This window comes from Cervus elaphus, chromosome 4, assembly GCF_910594005.1.
Source record: "Cervus elaphus chromosome 4, mCerEla1.1, whole genome shotgun sequence".
NCBI lineage: Eukaryota > Metazoa > Chordata > Mammalia > Artiodactyla > Cervidae > Cervus > Cervus elaphus.
The window spans coordinates 51,378,229-51,397,364 of NC_057818.1; the positions used below are offsets into that span (position 1 = coordinate 51,378,229).

Genomic DNA, 19,136 nt, shown 5'->3' on the forward strand with positions numbered 1-19,136 from the left:
TGGGTCAACAAAAGGTCAGGTTATGCAGGTCCCTCACAAGATACCATTTCACAGTTGGGCACACTGAGGTCCTGGAGTGGCTCGTGTTCAGCCCGGTCTCTGAGCACTATCAAGATGTAAAAGAGCCCATCTTAAAGATAAAAACTCAACGAATCCTCTTTATTTTGGCAAGAAGGGGAAAAAGTCTTTCTGCCAAGGACCTGAGGGAGGCCTCCGGGATGGAGATAGGGGGGCAGAGTACGGGTCCGAGGTCACAGAGATCCAGGGGAAGGTTTCAGAGTCGAGAGTAGCTTCACAGTATCTGTCCTGGGAGCAGTGAGTGGCTCGGGGTCGCGGATTCCTGGAGAACCTCAGGCAGGGTCCCGGCGATCGTCACTGGTGTTCCGGGGTCCGGCGGAGTCAGAGGTCTCGGAGGGGGCCAGGGGGCCGGAGGTCACGGAACAGCGGGAGCCCAGAATCCGGTGCCGCTCGGGGCAGGGGCTGAGGGAGGGGACGGGGAGAGCGGCTCCCGCGGGACCGTTTGGCACGAGTCAAAGGGGGACTGGGCGGGAGCAGGACACTACGCACCCCTACCTGGGCGCGCGGGGTGGGGAGGTTTGGCAAGGCCGGGGATGACAGAGCCCTGGGGCCGGGTGAGAGAGGGGATCTGGAGCCCGGCCGGGGCCCGGCGCGCGGCCCATGGGGCAGGGGCGGGCAGGGGTGCTCAGACCGGGGGTGCGGTGCCCCCGGCCGTGTGCATGCTGAAGTACTCGGTGAAGCCGGTGTGCGGCGCCGCTGCCTGGGGCACGAGCGGCTGGTAGGGCGGCGTCGGGCCATCCCAGCTTGGGTCGGCCGCCTTGGGGAACCGAGAGGAAGGGGACGGGGAGGCCGCGCCCGGCTCGGCCATGGTCACCACGCGGCCCCTCGGGGCCGCCGCCGCCGCCACCACCGCTGTCTCCTCCACCTGCTTCCCGGCCTGGGAGGGGGGTCAGGATCAGAGGCCGTCCTGGACCCAAGGAGGGGCAGATGCGGCCCCGAAGGCCCGTCCCCCTCCCCGCGATGATCCCCCCTCCCGAGGTGTGGGCGCAGGGGTCAGTTAGGGGCGCCTGGGCAGTGGGGCCAGGTACTCAAGCGGGGGCGTCGGGGTGCGCCGGGCGAACTCCCGCGGTGGCCGGGGAGGTGGGGGAGAACCGCGGAAGGCCAGCGGCGGCGGGGGCACCGCGCGGGGTGTCTGAGGGGGCGTACGCAACAGCGCCAGAACCCAGTCTGGCAAGGTGGGCGCGGGCGCCGGGGGACGGTCGCGGCGTGGCGTGGGGGCGCGGGGGTTGCGAAAGGCAGGGGGTGGGCTCAGGCGCCTGGGCGTGGAGGGCGGTGGAGGGGCAGGGAGCGGGGTCAGGTACTCCAGGGGCGGCGCCAGCAGCTCCTCGGGCGCCGGGGGCGCGGGGCTTACGCAGGAGGCGGGCGGGGGTATGGAGAAGAGCTCCGTGAAGTTGGGCACCGAGTCGCTGATGAACGTCACGTTCCCATAGACGTGCTGCGGGAAGGCCTTGTCTGCGGATTGGCTGCCTCCAGGGCCCGGGGCTCCGGCCGAGGCGATCTGCGACGTGCGCACGTGGTACGGAAAGTTCTTGTTGGCCGCCGAGGGGCGCGTCATGATCTGGGACGAAGGGCAGGCGCAGGTTGGAGAAGGGCTGTCCAGGCCCCAGGCTGCCTTCATAAACAGGAGCCCTAAGGACTCCCCCGTTCACTTGATACTCCCGCTTCTCTGAACCCTTGAACTGGATTTGGCACCTCCTCTGGGCTCTCACGATGTCCTGGGCTCTAACTTTCAGTCCGTCACCACTCTTTACTACTCTGCAGGTGCTTCCTCAGTCAAAGCCCTGCGCTCCCAGTTATCACTGAATGGTTAAGCTGCAGCATCCTACGATATCTAGTAGGATGTGAGTGTGCTAAATCGCTTCAGTAGTGTCCAACTCTTTTCGACCCCATGGACTTAGCCGGCCAGGCCCCTCTCTCCATGGGATTTTCCAGGCAAGACTACTGGAGTGTGTTGCTGTGACCTCCTCCAGGCGATCTTCCCCACTCAGAGAATTGAACCTGGGTCTCAGGTCTCCTGCACTGGCAGGCAGGTTCTTTACCACTAGTACCACCTAGGAAGCCCATCTAGTACAATCGTTACTAGCTATATGTGGCTAATTTAAAATAACCAAAATTAAACTAAAACTTTTACTTCTCAGTCACACTGGCCACATTTAAGTGTTCAGTAGCCACACAGCGTTAGTAGCTATTGTATGAGACAGCACAGGTGGTAGAATATTTTCATAAACAGAAAATTTAATTGAAGAGCAACTGACAGACTCTAGAACGTTAACTCCTTGAGAGCAGGTACTTGATGGCTCTTTTCCCTGCTGAATCCCCAACATCTTCTCGAATAGTGCCTGACACATAGCTTATAGCTCTCAATACATAATGGTTGAATGTAGAGATGTCTCCGGAATTAGCTGGCTGGCCACAAGGGCAGGGACTGGGGTGACCCTAGCACTGCACGCGGGAGCCCAGCTCAGTCCCTCCAAGGTTGTTGCTGAGTAAGTGAACAAGGAGCTGAAACCAGAGCAGTGGAATGCCTGCCCGTGGCAGAGCTGTGCTGAGCTAATGTGAGCATTTTTAGGAAGGAAACTGGTCGAAAGTGAAATATAGCAGAAAGGGCACTGTGTCCAGTGTTCTGAGCCCACACCCCACCTCCTGGCCCCACAGTTCACTGAGTATGGGTTCTGGGGCACACTGATTAAACTCCCAGAATCAAATAAATAAATAACCTCACTGTACAAAAGGAGTTGCAGTGCCTACATGAAAAGATGAAGAGAGGGTGGAAATGAAAACCGCTGGCGCAGCCCCTAGCACATGGTGTGTGCGTGTGCACTAAATCGCTTCAGTCGTGTCTGACTCTGTGTGACTCTATGGACTGCAGCCTGCCAGTCTCTATCCATGGGATTTTCCAGGCAAGAGTACTGGAGTGGGTTGCCATGTCCTCCCCCAGGGGATCTTCCCAACCCAGGGATCAAACCTGCATCTCTTAGGTTTCCTGCATTGGCACGCAGGCTCTTTACTGCTAGCACCACCTGGGAAGCCCTGGCACATGGTGGGTTCTCAGCATTTCGCCTCTCTCTGTCCCTCTGTGACTTCCTGCAGAGCCTCAAGAGGAACCATCCCAGGAAAGTGAGTCTGTAACTAAGTCGGGTTCCAGGGTAGACCATGGGGAACCTGGCCCCCTCCCTCAGCGGCTGAGTATATTCCCAACAAAGAATACATGGTGGACCCCTCAAGTCAGGAGTTGGGACCCTCAGCAATGCCTATTTCCCTGTCTGGTTCCCACTTATGCCAGATCTTCGGTCTGCTAGAGAACCCCACCACTCCCACCAATGGCCACAGAGCCTGGCAGGTCACCTCCCCTCTCTGGGCTTTAGCTTCCCCTCTCTGTATAATGGTTTTAATGACTATTATCCATCCTGCCCTGGGGTTGCTCTGCCAAGTAAACAAGACATAAAATAACATAAAAAACAAGAAATAAAGGCATATGGGTGTTCCCAGCATGAAACAGAGGCTGGTTTGAGAAAGGTGCCCACTGAATGGTTGATGGATGGATGGAAGAATGAATGAACAGACGGACTGGACTGTCTCCCAGAAAGCCAGATAGGATGTAAACCAGCGCAAAGAAGAGATTTGGTGCTGGTAACCCCTGCTGCCATTCATATCTAGGCCCCCTGGAGCCCCAGCTTGACCCAACCCAGTGGCTTCTTCCTGTGATGGAGTGCCAGAGATGGGAGGATGTGAGGGGGCCGCGGGGGAGCAGAGACCAAGGGGCTTAGGGAAGGCAGTGGGGATACAGAAGGGGAAAGTGAGAGTCTGGGGACCCAGGGTCAGGATGGAAATGGGGATGGGGCAAATAGAGTAGGGCTGGGGGAAGAGCCCAGGACACAAAAGTAGGAGAGAGGAATAGAAGAGGGTGGACTCTGGGGGATACAGTGGAACAGCCTGCAAGGACCCAGCAGGCTCTCAGTAAGCTTGTGTTGAATGCCTAAAAGATGAATTGAAGGAAATGGATCAAGCACTCAGAACAGAAGCTCAGGCAGCTCAAGGATGGACGGCCTCATGCATCCTCCACCCGCTGGTTTCCCACCCCCTCCCACCCCGGAGGCCCAGCCTCACCAGGAACACGCCGTGGGCATACAGATGGATCCCCAACTGGATTCCATTGACAATCTTCTCCCGGGCCCACTTGGGGATCCCGAAGTTGGCGATCAGGGCCATGACCGGAACTGCAAAGAACCTGAAGGGGAGGCAGTGGGTCTGTAGAGACACCATCCCTGCCTTCCACCCCACCCCATGGCCCCAAATCCCCTGCAATGCACACACACACACACAGGCCCCAAGTGGGTCCCAAACTGGAGGGAAGCCAGTGTGACCTTCAGAAGCCAGAGGTTAAAAGGAGACAGGAATCCCACTGGCCTGGGAAATGTGGTGAGGGGGGTGGGCAAGCAGTAGGTTGAATTTAACTCAGTTCTACCCCCACCACAAATTCTGGCACCTGAGAGGAAATCAACAGATGTTTGATGACTGAATTAACATATGATAATAACAATTAAGGACTTATTGCATGCCAGACCTGTTACTAAGCATTTCATGAATACACACTCATATAACTCTCACAGTGACTCTATGAGGCAAGTACAATTTCTGTCCCTATTAAACAGGTGCGGAAACTGAGGCAGACAGAATTTAATTGATGTGTGTAATGTCACACAGTTTACAAGCTTTAGAAAGTGAAGTAAAACTGTTAGTCACTCAGTCATGTCTGACTCTTTGCATGGACTGTAGCCTGCCAGGCAAGAATACTGGAGTGGAAAAAAAAAAAAAAAAAAAGAATATTGGAGTGGGTTTCCATTCCCTTCTCCGGGGGAATCTTCCCAAACCAGGGATCAAACCCAGGTCTCCTGCTGCATTGCAGGCAGATTCTTTACCATCTGAGCCACCAGGGAAGCCCCACAAGCTTTAGAGCTGGGATCTAAATCCAGGTAATCTGGCTTAGAATCCACCTACTTGGGACTTCCCTGGTGGTCCGGTGGCTAGGACTCCACACTCCCAATCCTGAGTTTGATCCCTGGTCAGGGAACTAGGTCCCACATGCTGCAATTAAGAGTTCACATGCTGCAACAATGATCCCACATGCCTAAACTAAGACCCAGTGCAACCAAATAAGTAAATAAATATTTAAAATGCATATATGAGAAAATAAAGTCATTTAAAAGAATCCACCTACTTTACTGCTTTGTGTGTGTGCTAAGTTGTTTCAGTTGCGTCCGACTCCGCAACCTTCTGGACTGTGTAGCCCACTAGGCTCCTCTGTCCATGGGATTCTCCAGGCAAGAATACTGGAGTGGGCTGCCATTTCCTCCTCCAGGGGAATCTTCCCAACCCAGGGATCACACCCATGTCTCTTATATCTCCTGCGCTGGCAGGCGGGTTCTTTACCACTTGCGCCGCCTGGGAAGCCCTTAACTTTACTGCTATGCTATATTAAATGAAAAGAATCACAACTACTTTTTGTTGGACATTTACTTTGTGCCACACTCAAAGCCCTCATCTGTTGTCCTATGCACTCTCAAGATACCCATTTGCAGGAGATACTCTGGACAATCCCTCTTTCTGAGTAGGCAACCTGAGGCTTTTATATTTTTTTCGTTTTGGGAAAGGAATCGTTTCCAGGTTACACAGTGAGTAAGTGGCAGACTCTGGTGACAGCTGCCTAACTTCAAGTCCATCTGCCTCCCAGAAGAGGGTCTGAGTTGAAGACAGCCATTTCTGGGGAGCCAGGGAAGGCATGGACAGGTTGGGGGCCCAGCACATCTCACCAGAGGGTGTAGGCAGCAAAGAAGGGCACGTAAAAGGGCTGCTTCTCCGGGAAGTGGCGCAAGGAGACGAGCACAGCATAGGAGAACCACACGTAGGCCGCCACCTGCAGCCCAATGAGCCCGTAGCCCGCTGGCGACTCATAGGTGTACAGGACCTGGCCCGGGTCAAAGAACTGGACCCAAGGGAGAGGGTCAGTCACAGCCCTGGCCTTTGGCCCTCCTCACAGGGACCCCAGAACCCACCCTCAAACACCCTTAAGGGCACAGAGGTACTTGATCAGGACAGAAGCAGTAGGAGAATGAGAGATGGAGATGAAAGGATAGACGCAGAGAAAGTGAAAAGATAGAAACTATCTCTGCTACCATGGCTCAGCACAGAGCTGAACACCACCAAGTGTAAGTTTTTCTGTTTGCACCAAGTTGATGAAGCAGGTCTTATTTTCACCCCATTTTACAGAAGGGGAAAACTGAGGCTAAGCAGGAAGCCTTTCGGCTAAAGTCAAGGTGATATATAAAGCCTTAGAGAAGTTCCCTAGGGTAGGTAAGACCCTCCTCATTTTACAGAAGCAGCAGCAGATCTGGGGGTGGGGTGGGCATCAGTCAACATCAACCAGCTGGGAAATGGGAAAGCCAGAGTGGACTCCAGGTCTGCGTGACTCCTGAACTTAGTCATGACACTGAGCATGAAATGTGACAGACAGCGAGAGACAGAAGGAGGAGGAAGAGAGCCACGTAGAAAGACGGGAATGCACTTAGGGAGACAGATGGGAAGGCGGAAAACCACAGAGTGGGGGAGAGAGAGCCAGGAAGAAGACTAGCAGACAGGTGGAAGAGGCCACTAAAAGCTTTGGGGCCTGGGGAGGACGGAGCAAAGCCTGAGCCTTTAGGGGGACGCACCTCAGCCTCGTAGATGAGCAGCGCCACGTGGGTGAGAGTGTACAGGGTCATGTAGACAGACAACTTCACCGAGCCCGAGTGGCTGATGCGGCCCCTGGCAGCAGGCCATGAGGGGAGACAGCAGGGGTGGGGGCCGTCAGAGAGGAGGGGGTAGCCACCCCCTCCCCCAACCCAATCTCTGCCCTGCCCCACTGCCCAGCCACCCCATACCCGCCGTGCTCCCTCCCGCCCCAGCGTGGGCACCGTGTCACCGTGAATCCCTTCCCCAGAAGGATCAGCATCAGCAGGAAGATGAGGAAGCTGGAGGAGAAGAGCAGCTTGGCTGGTAGAAGGAGGAGAGGGCAGCTCAGATGCAGGGTTCTGGCCGGGGGAGGAGCCCCACACCCTCCCAGGCCCACTTTTTTCTCACCCAGGATCTTCAGGCTCTCGTTGCCAATGCCATCCGTGGCATACTGGCCCCAGTAGATGCAGAAAAATAGGAGGCTTAGGACTGAGGGGAGGACAGGCAGCGAGAGGAAAGGACAGACACCGGCTTTAGAGCATCACTCTTCCCCAGCACTGTGATCCAGACGACCAGAGCCCTTCGCTCATCCCCATTAGGATTTAGACTCTCTACTCCTGCTGACCTCCTGGGATACTCTGAAGTCCAGGCCCCCAGCCCCTCCTCCCTCAGACCCAGGGGTCCAACCCCCAGCCCCTCCTCCCTCAGACCCAGGAGTCCAGGCCCCCAGCCCCTCCTCCCTCAGACCCAGGGGTCCAACCCCCAGCCCCTCCTCCCTCAGACCCAGGAATCCAGACCCCCAGACCCTCCTCTCTGAGACCCAGGAGTCCAGTCCCCAGCTCCTCCTCCCTCAGACCTAAGAATCCAAGCCCCCAGCCCTTCCTTTCTTAGGCCTAGGTATCTGAGACCTAAGCTCCTCCTCTCATAGAACTTAAAAGTTAAGATACTCTAAACCTCACCCTCCACTCCTGCTGCAGCCATGAACATTTTATAAGTCGTGTGAAGCAGCTGACGACCTTTCAGCAAATCTAAGAGGAGGGTAAAGGAAGGCTGTACACAGACAAGTTGGCTGTCCTCCACCCTGTCCCCCCTCCCCCATCTTCCCTCTCCCCCCTCACTCCGCCCCCACCATGGGCCAGACTCACATCCAAAGTAACAGGAGAGGAGGAAGATGAGGATGAAAATGAGGAGGAAAGTCACATCAGTCTCCAGGATCCCTGCCAATTTGGCGGAAGGAGGAAATCCTGCAGTCAGGAGGGGTCTTCCCTCAACAGGCTCCCAGTTCTAGGTTCCCACCGAGATACTGGGTCCCCGCGGGCTCACCAAACTCATCAGCAGAGAAATGCCGTGTCCAGAAGGACTTGCCGTTAGTGAGGACCATCTCATACTCCAGCTGCAGCCCATCTCCCTATGGGGAGTGTGGAGGCCTGAGGAAGGGGGGCGGGCGCAGCCCTGGGCAGGGAGGGGGTTGGCAGGAAGGCAAGGAGGAGAAGGCCCCAGTCACTTACGCCACACTTGCTGAGCGCAATGTACCACCACCTTTCACGCACCGAGCGGAAGCTGCGGCCACTGGAGCAGCTCAGGTAGCGAGTTCCCTCCTCTGACACCACCTGAGGAGAAACGCAAAGGCTGAAGCCTGCCTGGACCTTGACCTTCAGCACCTGCCCATTCCCCCAGGCCAGGCCCATACCTGACAGCCTGACCAGGCATACTGGGTAGTGAGGTTGATGACCTGGTTGTTCTCTGGCCTGATCACTGACTCCTTGGCCAGGCAGTCCTAGGCGAGGGCAGGGATGCGGTCACTCCTTGGCCAGCTTCAACCTTCTCCCCCCCTCCCCTCCACCTTCCTCACAGACTTCACCTTGTCCCCTGCCTTGTACACGGCTGGCCACTGGGATGGGTCATCAAAATAGAGGAGGATGTTCTGACAGCACTTGGCCTGCAGACCCAGAGATGGGGGGGGGGGGGGTTGGGGAGCTGGGGTAGCCCTTGCCTTGGGAGGCCAAGGGGGTGTCCAGCCTCAGCATGGTGAGTGGTTGGGGAAGGCTCACCTCAGGGTATCGGAAACGGAAGTCTAGTCGGCCGTAATCCGAGAGGAAGCAAAATCTCGTCAGGAACACCCAGTCCTGGAAAAGGGGCCCACTCAGACCTTCTTCTGAGCCCCTTGAGAACTCTCCTTGATTCCATAGTCCCCCCCTCAACTTTTCCTCCCTACCCTGGAGTTCCTGGTTTCCTGAGAAGCATAAAGGGGACCAGGTCACCTCCAAAATTCTTCTGTTATCCTTTCACCTCGGTTCCAGGATTCCTGCTTCGGATGTCCCCCAAGTTTCTTCCCCTACTTTCAAACACTTCTCCCATTTCCCAGGTGCCAGAGAAAGCCTGGAGGGCCAGATCCCCATCCTGGACATCTTTTGTCACAGGCATACATACATACATACACACAGACACACACACACTGGACATCTTTTGTCACAGACACACAAAGACACACACACACACACAGTGGTCCCAGAGCCCATCAGATGCTGGGGAGTATTCCAAACGGCCCCCTCCGGGACCTGAGCAGGAATGTGAACTCAGGCTCTCTTGCAGTGAAAAGTGCTGTCCCTTCAGCACCACCTCGGCGTCCCCCCCCCCCCACCCCAAACTCGGACTCTCCCAACCCCGCCCCCCTCCTTGCCCAACTCTGACCTCAATGTCCCTCCTACAATTCCTGAGGCTCCTCTCTACCCCCGGGGCCCCCGCAGCCTCAACCCAGACCCAGTCCCTCATCGCCCCTGGCCCCACGCCCCCAGGCTCTCAGGAACCTTCCGGGAGGGGCGGCAGGGGGCGGGGCGGCACCTCCCCCTCCTCTCCCTCCGGTCCCTCTGGGGCCCGGCGGGTGGCAGGGGAGGGCCGGGCGCGCTCACCTCCTTGGAGCTGAGGTTGCCCCGCACGTACTTGGCCCGGGCGCGGGGGGGCAGCGGCAGCAGCAGGAGCAGCAGCGGCGGCAGCAGGCGGCGCAGAGCGGGCGCGCGCGGGGGCTCCATTCCACCCGCTCCGGCCCCGGCCCCGGCCCGGGTTCCGCTCCCGCTCCCACTCCGGCCCGGCGACGGCGGCGAGAGCGCGCGGGCCGGCTGGCGCGCGGCCCCGATTAAAGGGGCCGCTGGGCACCGCGCTCCCTGCCTTCTCCTCCGGAATGACCCGGCCAGGTCCCTTCCCAATCGCCGTGGGAGGGGCCGCCCCTTTCCCATCCGCACCACCCCTCTCCAGCCCCAGTACTCCCCATGGGGTGTCTCCTTGATACCTCGGGCTCCCGGTGTCCTAAAATGAACTCCAATGCATTCCCCCAGTTCGAGCATCCTCCTCCAGGCTGCCATCTCAGGATGACCCACAACCCCCTGGCCCCAGCTCTGTTCTGACCTCCCCTCAGTTTGGCTCCCAAATTGCTCTTTGATTACCCATCCCCGCCCCCATGACAGCCATCACCAGCTGTGGCCACTCCAGATCCCATGCACCCTGTGAAGTTCCTACAGAAACACAGAGGCAGAGTGGGTAAACCACCTGTTCTGGGTCACACAACTCCAAGGTGGTAGAGAGCCCTCAGCCACAACCGCTACACCCTGCTGCCTGACCCTGTTCTGTCACTGCTTACCAGGGTGTGAAAATCAGTTGCCCTGAGGCAGAGGGGGTGGTGTTACAAGAAACCCACAAACAGACTCTGAAATCAATTGCTTGGGTTCAAATCCCAGCATTGCCATAACCTTCCTAAAAGACCTTAGCTGAGTCACACCTGTGTGATCTCCCAGCCAGTCCCCTACACCCTGCTACTGACTTTACAGTTTCCCTGTGGGCAATAGGGAGCCCTGGAAAAGCTTTACAGAGTACAGTCCAAGCCCCTCCGCTTCATTTTCCCAATCAGATTCCAACACATGTTTAGCTTCATCCCTCCGCCTCCACTGCAGAAAATTTGCTGCTCCTCAAACTATCATTTTAAAAAACTTTCCAAGTCAAGAGGCCAAGCAGGAAACATAAGCGGGTGAAATGGAGAGTGTTGACCCCACAAAAAAGGAGCCTCTGCAACTTAGCGTCAGCCAGTTTTTGACAGGAAGGAGAGTAAGTCTGATATGCCAGTTTCTCTGCTTTCCTTCTTTCCGTTTTTTTTTTTTTTTTTTTTTTGAGAGAGAGAAGCCAGAAATTTTTTTCAAAATAAGCAAACTGATTTGTAACAGTAGATAATTGATTCAAAAATGTTAAATATATTGTAGACCAAAAAAAAAAGTCTGTCACTATATCCAGGCTTCATCTGCCATTCCTGCCCTGATCCTGCCCACACACTGTTCTTGTGCCCACCAGACCAGAAGCCTCTCATAAGCAGAGCCCAGATCTGACTCATGCTAATTCCCAGCATGGTCTAGGGATACAGGCTGAATGGGCCTTACACGTGCTGTTCCATAGAGGAGCATTTCTAGACTGCCTGGAATGTTCTTTTTCTCCTCTACTAGCAAATTTCTACCAAACTTGAAAAATACAAGGGTCTTTTGTCAACTCCTTGTCAGCAGAGCAGAGTCATCCCTCCTTCCTTGGACTCCCCAGCCCTTGGACTTCTTTCTCTTTCAGATGCCAAAAGGGCTGAAACTGTGTTCACCACTGTACTGGGAGTCCCCTGGAGACACAACCTCAGTCTCACTCACTCTGGAACCCCAGCATCACCAGAGTCAAGCACAAAGTTGGCCTTAGTGGGTGGATCTGTTAGACTGATTGGAGGCCTCTGGGCTGAGGACGGTGACAAATGACAGTACCTTCCCTTCCACTTTGGACCCAGAACTCAGAGTTAGGGAAAGCTGCTGCCCTGGGCCAGCCACTCACTAAAATTCAAGAAGACTGTGAAGAAGACACTTTATTGAGGTGATCAGAGTTGGAGATTCCTGCCCCCAACCTAGCCTCAGCCTGCTCAGTACAGTCTCATGGGTGGAAAGGACCAGGCCTCTGGGCTGCTCTGAGCCACCACCCAGGAGAGGCTGGGCAGTGGGGCTGGGGGGCTGGGGCTCCAGTCCAAGGCAGAACTTCGGGGCAACAAGGGGGACGGTGGCTGGGGCAGGAGTTGTGGTGGGCCACCCCCCCAAGGCCGGGGAGGGGGAGGTGTGGCTACCAGCCAGATGCTTTTCAGTAGATCAAAGGCTGTTGGGGGGCCCCAGGCTGCCCCAGATGGCGAAGGCAATGAGGATAATGGGGGTGGCCAGGGACCTTTCGGTGGTGCCAGGCTCACTCGGTGCGCAGCAGGAGTGCTGGAGGTAGGAGGCACGGCAAAGGTGAGCTCCTTTGTCCCTTGCCGTCTCCTCTGCCTCCCCTCCTCTGGGGCCTGCTCAGGACTGTTGATGCAGGAAGGTGTCATTCTTTGTTTCTTAGGGGCCCCAGGCTCGGTCCCTGGCACAGAGGAAAGAAGCATGAGGGACAGCTGAACAGGAGCAGACAAAGGAAAAGGGAGCTTAGGAGGCAGGAGGTATGCTCACCTGGCAGGTGTGGCTGGCAGCCCCGGAGCACCAGGGTAAGGTCTGGCACACGGCCATGGCAGGCCTGTAAAGTGCCCACGATAGCATCCCTGGCCTCTTGAACTAGGTTCCTTCTAGGGAAGGCTTGTGGCAGAATCAGCCGGCATTGCAGCTCTCCCAGCAGCTGCTCCAAGTCAGGGAGTGGTGGGGGGCTGGGGGGGCCTGGGCCCGAGCCTCCAGGCACCTGGTTTTCCTTGCCCCTTGACTGTAGGGATGGTTTTTGGCCCCTGCCTGGGCTTGGGGAGGACTTGGTGGTGAGTGCAGGGGTGCCTGACTCCAGAGACCCACTGCTAAGCAGCCGGGCCACATCCAGAGATTTCACCTCATGGTTGAAGAGACCCCGGTGGTCCCGGCTCAGGCGGCCCTGGGTTATGACCACGAGCTTGGCAGCAGTAGGGGCCACAGAATTCCGCAATACCGTATGTGGATCCCGACCGGCCATAGGAGGATGCTGATAGGCCAATGGCCGCCGACTGCCCACCAGGGCCTCGTTACGCTCCCGCCTGGTCTTCCGACGGCGGACACGACCAGGCTTCTCAGGCTGCTGGAAAGGCTTGGGGGCTGGCTCCCCGGGATCCATGGTGCCCTGGAAGATAAAGACAGGGTAGTCATATGAGAAGAGATGGTTTGGGGTCAAGTTGGAGTACTATTTAGAGACTCAAAATGAGAGCAATGGATTGGTAGAGAGCAACCGTTAAAGGTTTGGTCAGGGAAAGATGAGGGAAAAGGCAGAGGCATAGGGGCAGGATGGGGTCAAGGGAGTCACGCTGAATGGGAAGATCTGTCAGAAGATAAAGGATGAAATGGAACGAGAATGTGAGGAAATCCTTAAAAATTAGGGATGGGAAAGGGATCATGATACCAGAGGGATCTGGTGAACCAGATAGGGACTTTGGACAGAGGAGAAATCCAGGAGGAGAGGAGGTACTGGAGAACGCATAAAGTGGAGAGAGATGGTAGCAAGAGAAAGGCAGGAAAGAGGACAGAAGTTGGAGAGACAGCAAATCGGAAGGACAGAAAGGGCAGCAGAGGAGCCATCAGGGCCCGGGGCCTGGTCATGGAAGGGGCGTAGACCTCAAGGCTGGGTGAGGCAGGTGAGGTAGGGATGGGGGTAGAGTTGGTGAGGGTAGGGCGGAGGAAGGGCAGCTCACCTTCTCCTATCTCCAACGAACCCCGCCCCTCCCTGCCCACCCCACGTGGCTGTGGGGGACAATGGCTTCTTTTCCGCGGTGACCCCAGCTCTCTCGATGCGCCCGCCTGACGCTCTTCCGGGCCTCACACAAGGCCTCCTGCACGCACGCAGGCACGCATGCGCGAGCCCCTCCCACGCCCTTCGGCATCCAGTTCCGGAGAGTCACAGGCCCAGAGGCACGTGCCAGCTGCCCGCGGTGCCGGTTATAGTCCCGCCCCTCCCAGCCTCACTTTCAGAAATCTCTTTCATTTGTCCTAAGCACCTTCTATCCACCTTCTGTCTACCAATTGGCCTAGGTCCACTAGGCCCGCCCCCTTCCTCAATGCTGGTTGGTTTAGGCATCTGTTGGCGGACTTTCTCTGTAGAGCAGCAAGGGGCGGCGAAGCCAAGCGGGGAGAAGGGCCGTAGCAGCCTGTATATACAGCCAGCCCCCACGCAGTCAACAGGGTTTATCCCTAGGGAAACAATATAGTGTCGTCATTTGGAGCTAGGCTTCAGAGCCACACTACCTAGGTTCCTATGCCCAGACTGGCACATTTGAACTCTATGACCTTGGGAAAGTATGCAACTGCTCAGAGCTTCAGTTTCCTAATCTGTAAAATGGAGTTGATATCTTCTCCTTATACTGCTGTAAGTATGAGGTGTGCCAGCATCCAATTTGAAACAGCGCTTGTTGAATGGATGCCTCTAAACTTTCCCACTACACTTATCCCCCTCAGTACCCACCCTCCCCTCCCCGCAACAGCTCCCCCGCCCCCCCCCCACCCCGCACGCTGCCCCGCGGCTTGCGGGATCTCACGTCCCTGACCAGAGACTAAACCCCAGCCCCAGTTGTGAAAGCCTGGAGTCCTAACCACTAGTCCACCGGGGAACTCCCCCCTCAGACTCTCAAATCGAGCTATACCAGGGTTTTCCCCATACCCTAATAAGCTATATTGTGTATTACCTGGTAATATTGTTTGTCCAACCTTCACAATCTTACAAAGCCAAAAGCCTTAGTTACTACTTCTAAGAAATCCTTCACCCTCAGAGTCCATCTCTTTCTTCTCCCACAAAGGTCCCCTATACATTTCTTAATCACAACCTTGATCCTTCCCTCAGTTGTGTGTCTGGAGTCTGCCTCCTCCAACATGGCTAGAAGAAGGTCAGAATCAGACCCATTCATTTAATACTCATTCAGCAAGTACTTGTGAACAGCCACAGATAGTACTTGGTACTCTGAGTCAGGCCCTGTTCCAGGCAAGTGAATTGAGGCAAAACATAAAGATAATAAAATAAAATGCATCTTTGTATCTCAGCATCAACCTTCCTAGAATAACTATGAATAACTATGAAGGTCTCATTTGGGAGTGGAGCTACAGAAACATGCTCAGGATTTTTAGGGGGTGGAACCCCGCCACCTGGTCCCCCTGAACAAGGAGATCTGGTAAGACTTGAGGTCTGAGATTAATTTGGGGCAGGAGATGGGGGGCAGCGACTTTAGGCGACCTTGGCTATAGATATAGGTTTCAGAGCCCAGACACACCCAACTGAAGTCGGTCAGCCATAGGTTTAGGGAGGGGAGCGGAGGCCACAGATCTGTAAGGTGAGCTGCGCGGGAGGGGCGCCGGGCTAGACTTGGCCCTTGCAGCATCTCTAATTTCCCTTATCTTTCTATATCTTCTACTACCCTCTCTGCAGGGTCAGTGATGTCTGTAATGCTAAGACATATAGTTTAGCTATTATGTCACAAAAACTGGTGGTTTTGAGCAGGGGAGGGCCATGAGCACAGAGGCTCACTGAAGTCCCGGCACTGTCTTAAAGTGTCGCCTTACAGCTGAGCCTCTAATTTTCACATTTTGCCATCCTCCTTTTCTCTCCCCTACGTCTGAAGAAAATGGGTGCGTCCCATCCTAGCCAGGTGCGTACGAGCCACCCCCTCAAGAGATCCAGGAATGGACTCGTCCACTCACTCCCCCTCCACCACGTGAATGAGGGACACACATACATCCCCACCCCCACCCCGGCCCCTCCCTACACTTCTCGCTCTACAGCAAATGGTTTCTTCCCCCAGGACTGGCGCTAGATTTTCCCCGCCTACTCTCGGCCTTTCAGGTATTTCGCTCCTCCCCGTGACGCCGGTAGGGTGGTTTCTCCCCCCCCCCCATATGCTGGATGGTCTCGCCTGCCCCCACCCCCCCCACCCCCCGGTGCCCGGGTGCGCCAGCCGCAGCCTCTGCGGCCCGAGTGAGCGGCCGGAGCAGGAAGCGCCGGACGAGCCCACTGCGCGGCCGCCGTGGGGGAAGCGAGGGTTCCCAATTCCATCTCCCCTCCTAAATGAAGGTTTCCGCCCCGGGAGAGGGGGCGGTGCCCGGGAATCCGTCGCGCCCTCCGCGGGAGTGCGAGCTTCGGACCGTCCATTGTTGCCTGAGGGGTAGGGGTGGGCGTGGCGGCGCCACCTCCTCCCGGAACACTCTCCCGCCGACCGCGCTCGCTCGTCCTGCAGGAGCGGAGGCGCCAAGATGAGTGGAGACGAGAACCCAGCCAGCAAGCCCACGCCGGTACAGGACGTGCAGGGCGACGGGCGCTGGATGTCCCTGGTGAGCGACCCCGCCCGCGATACTCCGGAGTCCGGGGCTGAAAACGGGGAGGCGGGGGGAGGCTCTTGGGAGAGCTGCTGGTTCGCGCCGCTCTCGCTAAGACCTTGGGAAACTGAGGGCAGTTCGGGTGGTGCTGCCTAAGGAAGCGGGGTGGGGCGGGCCCCGCAGCATGCATGCCATTGACTCCCCTCCTTTGCGTCCCCAAAGCACCATCGGTTCGTAGCCGACAGCAAAGATAAGGAACCCGAAGTCGTCTTCATCGGTGACTCCTTGGTCCAGCTGATGCACCAGTGCGAGGTGAGGCCCGTCCCTCTCCTCCTGCCTCACCCAGGCCTGTGCCCTCACTGACTCTCCTGGACCAGAGCCTGGGCCAGGCGGTGTGTGGGGTACTCAAAATACCCTCAGGTAGCACCAGGCACCCAGAATTTCTGTATAATGTGCCACGTTCTCCTGAGAAGGAAGTGTCCTGGCTTTTTGTCATATTGAGTTTGTGTATAGCGAGACTTAAAATGAGGCTTCTTGCAAGAAGATTGCCTACCATTAGGCTCTTTGTTTGCTTAAATCAGCGAACAGCCCTAATGGATTTCCACAAAGCTATAGTTGTTTCCACAAAGTGAAGGTCAGTAGGTCTCTGCTAAGGGAGCTCAATTATGCCACCTATTCACTAAGAGATGTTAAACCATGGCTTTCCTCAAAGTGAGGCTCAACTGGAATGCTGTTGGTTTGATGCCTGGCTCAAGCAGAATGAGTTTTCGTAAAAGGAGTCTTGTTTCTATGAGGATTCATGAAAGTGAGACTATGATGGGTTTGTGTAAAGTGAGGTTTGACCATATTGGGGTTTGCTTAAGGTGAGATTTAATCAGACTGCTTTCATAAAGCAAAGCTCTAACATGAGGACATTTGGTTAACCTTTGGATAGAGAGCGGTGGTCCATGCTGACGATGCCCCCGTGCCCACACCACTTCTTGCCCACAGATCTGGCGGGAGCTCTTTTCCCCTCTGCATGCACTTAACTTTGGCATTGGCGGTGACAGCACACAGCATGTACTGTGGCGTCTGGAGAATGGGGAGCTGGAACACATCCGGCCCAAGGTGAGCAGGGCTTGGGTGGGCAGCCAGAGCCCCCTCAGCCTGCCCCCTCACCACTGCTCCATCCTCTCTTTCCACAGATTGTGGTGGTCTGGGTGGGTACCAACAACCACGGGCACACCGCAGAGCAGGTGACTGGGGGCATCAAGGCCATAGTGCAACTGGTGAACGAGCGGCAGCCCCAGGCGCGGGTCGTGGTGCTGGTGAGAGAGTGGGGAGGGCAGTGGGAGGAAGAACGGCAGTGGTCTGGGACCCCTTCGGGTGTAGCCACAGCTGCACGGTTCTGGGCAGTTCAGCTCAGAGCAGTGGCTTTCAGGCAAAATCTCATGTTGAAGCTTGCTGTGCCCATCATAAGGGCTGTGGTGAAGGACATATTTGGGGGCAAATAGCCCCTTTTGCCCAAGGGACTGCTGGACACTTTGAAAGTGAAAATCGCTCAGTTGTGCCTGACTCTTTGCGACCCCATGGACTATACAGTCCATGGAATTCTCCAGGCCAAAATACTGGAGTGGGTTAGCCTTTCCCTTCTCCAGGGGATCTTCCCAACCCAGGAATTGAACTGGGGTCTCCTGCATTGCAGGAGTATTCTTTACCAACTGAGCTGTCAGGGTGTTGAAAAACTCAAAACACTTAAATAGCCAAGAGTGGTCAGACATTCCCAAGGTGAAGCTAGCTTCCATTACTTCTAGAAGGTTCCACTTCTAGAAGGAGGTGTCAGGACTATAGTTTGGAATCTATGTTTCCAAAACCCCCCTTTTCCCATCCCTAGTGTATTCTGGAGCTTAGGACTTCCTGATGGGGGACAGAGAAGTCTGGCACAGGGGAACAGGACACCCAGATGCTGGTAGGACGCCTTCTCACAACTCCTTGTGCCTTCCTCAGGGCCTGCTTCCTCGGGGCCAGCACCCCAACCCACTTCGAGAGAAAAACCGACGGGTGAATGAGCTGGTACGGGCAGCACTGGCCGGCCACCCTCGGGCCCACTTCCTGGACGCAGACCCTGGCTTTGTGCACTCAGATGGTACCATCAGCCACCATGACATGTACGATTACCTGCACCTGAGCCGTCTGGGGTACACACCTGTTTGCCGGGCCTTGCACTCCTTGCTTCTGCGTCTGCTAACCCAAGACCAGGGACAGGGTGGTGCACCCCTGCCAGAACCCAGCCCGTAAGCATCTGCCTTCCTACAACATTAAATTTTCATTTTTCAGTCTCCCATTTTCTGCTTTATGGCCAAGCCCATGTGGGTATCTAACTCCGACGTCTTATGACCCTCCAGCTGTGCCCAAGGGAGGCCTCACCAATCCATCAAGATATTCTGGTTCGTGTAGTCAGGCAGATTTCTGCCATCACAGTAGTGCTCCAAGCAGGCAATGCCAGTCAACCCACTAGGTGAAACTGGTTTGCTAACATGACCCTGTAGCATCAAGGTCAAGTGAAAATTCTGGGTGACCCAGCAATCAAAGCCCACCCACTGCTGCACTCCAATCTGTCTGAGCTTACCTGTGACTTCTGTGAAAGCTTTCTGACCTTCCCACCCCTGGCAGTCAGCCCTCTACCCAGTGTATGGGTATTTATCTCCCCAGAGAAGCACTGTCCAAGGCTGTGTGATGGAGTCGGAAACCAGGAGAGGATTCCTCTGCCTCGGCTGCAGTGCTGGCTCGGGCCACACAGGGGCAGCAGGGGTCACTGAGGACAGGACGGTGCTTTGGTCCCACTGGCCTCCCCACCCAGTGCCTGCCCTGGTTCAGACCTTGAGTTCAACTGGAACATTAAGGGTGAACTGCCCTTCTCACAGCACCACGTCACACGCCTTCCCCAACCATGCCTGCGGAATGGCTGAGTAGGCATGACTCTGCCCACCAGGTCCCGCTGATGTAGGGGATGGTCCTGGGATGGCATCCCGCTCCTCACAGTGGTTAGGGGCAAAGCCTGTAACCGCATGGCCATCTGGGGGC

The 19,136-nt window shown here is 56.1% G+C and overlaps 3 protein-coding genes across 12 annotated transcripts; 1 reads left to right on the plus strand and 2 right to left on the minus strand.

Moving 5' to 3' along the window:
- Positions 1 to 131: 131 nt before the first annotated feature.
- TMEM145 (transmembrane protein 145) lies at positions 132 to 10,236 on the minus strand. Of its 6 annotated transcripts, none has more exons than XM_043899279.1 (15): positions 9,696 to 10,215; positions 8,838 to 8,912; positions 8,648 to 8,725; positions 8,477 to 8,563; positions 8,295 to 8,396; positions 8,110 to 8,194; positions 7,932 to 8,003; positions 7,746 to 7,814; positions 7,195 to 7,275; positions 7,029 to 7,107; positions 6,786 to 6,879; positions 5,889 to 6,061; positions 4,186 to 4,306; positions 1,430 to 1,636; positions 132 to 480 (listed from the first exon to the last, which is right to left on the minus strand). In XM_043899279.1, the coding sequence occupies exons 1-15, from the start codon at positions 10,143 to 10,145 to the stop codon at positions 400 to 402; spliced, it is 1,854 nt and encodes a 617-aa protein (XP_043755214.1). In that variant the 5' UTR covers positions 10,146 to 10,215; the 3' UTR covers positions 132 to 399. The 6 variants fall into 6 exon arrangements, with proteins under 6 accessions (XP_043755214.1, XP_043755212.1, XP_043755213.1 ...); XM_043899277.1 differs by having other exon boundaries at positions 132 to 955; positions 9,696 to 10,203; XM_043899278.1 differs by lacking the exon at positions 5,889 to 6,061 and having other exon boundaries at positions 132 to 955; positions 9,696 to 10,203.
- A 1,411-nt stretch (positions 10,237 to 11,647) lies between these two features.
- On the minus strand, positions 11,648 to 15,479 carry PRR19 (proline rich 19). Of its 2 annotated transcripts, XM_043899287.1 has the most exons (4): positions 14,456 to 15,479; positions 13,772 to 13,964; positions 12,279 to 12,903; positions 11,648 to 12,192 (listed from the first exon to the last, which is right to left on the minus strand). In XM_043899287.1, the coding sequence occupies exons 3-4, from the start codon at positions 12,895 to 12,897 to the stop codon at positions 11,720 to 11,722; spliced, it is 1,092 nt and encodes a 363-aa protein (XP_043755222.1). In that variant the 5' UTR covers positions 12,898 to 12,903; positions 13,772 to 13,964; positions 14,456 to 15,479; the 3' UTR covers positions 11,648 to 11,719. The 2 variants fall into 2 exon arrangements, with proteins under 2 accessions (XP_043755222.1, XP_043755221.1); XM_043899286.1 differs by lacking the exon at positions 14,456 to 15,479 and having other exon boundaries at positions 13,469 to 14,187.
- A 26-nt stretch (positions 15,480 to 15,505) lies between these two features.
- Positions 15,506 to 18,396, plus strand: PAFAH1B3 (platelet activating factor acetylhydrolase 1b catalytic subunit 3). Of its 4 annotated transcripts, none has more exons than XM_043899289.1 (6): positions 15,506 to 15,603; positions 15,995 to 16,088; positions 16,296 to 16,385; positions 17,064 to 17,180; positions 17,258 to 17,380; positions 18,060 to 18,396. In XM_043899289.1, exons 2-6 carry the CDS (start codon positions 16,011 to 16,013, stop codon positions 18,348 to 18,350), a joined length of 699 nt encoding a protein of 232 aa, XP_043755224.1. In that variant the 5' UTR covers positions 15,506 to 15,603; positions 15,995 to 16,010; the 3' UTR covers positions 18,351 to 18,396. The 4 variants fall into 4 exon arrangements, with proteins under 4 accessions (XP_043755224.1, XP_043755225.1, XP_043755223.1 ...); XM_043899290.1 differs by lacking the exon at positions 15,506 to 15,603 and adding an exon at positions 15,682 to 15,831; XM_043899288.1 differs by lacking the exon at positions 15,506 to 15,603 and having other exon boundaries at positions 15,684 to 16,088.
- Positions 18,397 to 19,136: the final 740 nt, after the last annotated feature.

Coding starts and splice junctions, on each gene's coding strand:
- TMEM145 (XM_043899275.1), bottom strand. CDS start 10,145: ATGGCAGCCTGGAGGAGGATGCTCGAACTGGGGGAATGCATTGGAGTT. Junction 8,726..8,837: donor TCCGTTTCCGATACCCTGAG/GTGAGCCTTCCC, acceptor CTGGGTCTGCAG/GCCAAGTGCTGTCAGAACAT. Junction 6,880..7,028: donor AAGGGATTCACGGTGACACG/GTGCCCACGCTG, acceptor GCCTGCTGCCAG/GGGCCGCATCAGCCACTCGG.
- PRR19 (XM_043899287.1), bottom strand. CDS start 12,897: ATGGATCCCGGGGAGCCAGCCCCCAAGCCTTTCCAGCAGCCTGAGAAG. Junction 12,193..12,278: donor CTGCCAGCCACACCTGCCAG/GTGAGCATACCT, acceptor CCTCTGTGCCAG/GGACCGAGCCTGGGGCCCCT.
- PAFAH1B3 (XM_043899289.1), top strand. CDS start 16,011: ATGAGTGGAGACGAGAACCCAGCCAGCAAGCCCACGCCGGTACAGGAC. Junction 16,089..16,295: donor ACGGGCGCTGGATGTCCCTG/GTGAGCGACCCC, acceptor GCGTCCCCAAAG/CACCATCGGTTCGTAGCCGA. Junction 17,181..17,257: donor TGGAACACATCCGGCCCAAG/GTGAGCAGGGCT, acceptor CTCTTTCCACAG/ATTGTGGTGGTCTGGGTGGG.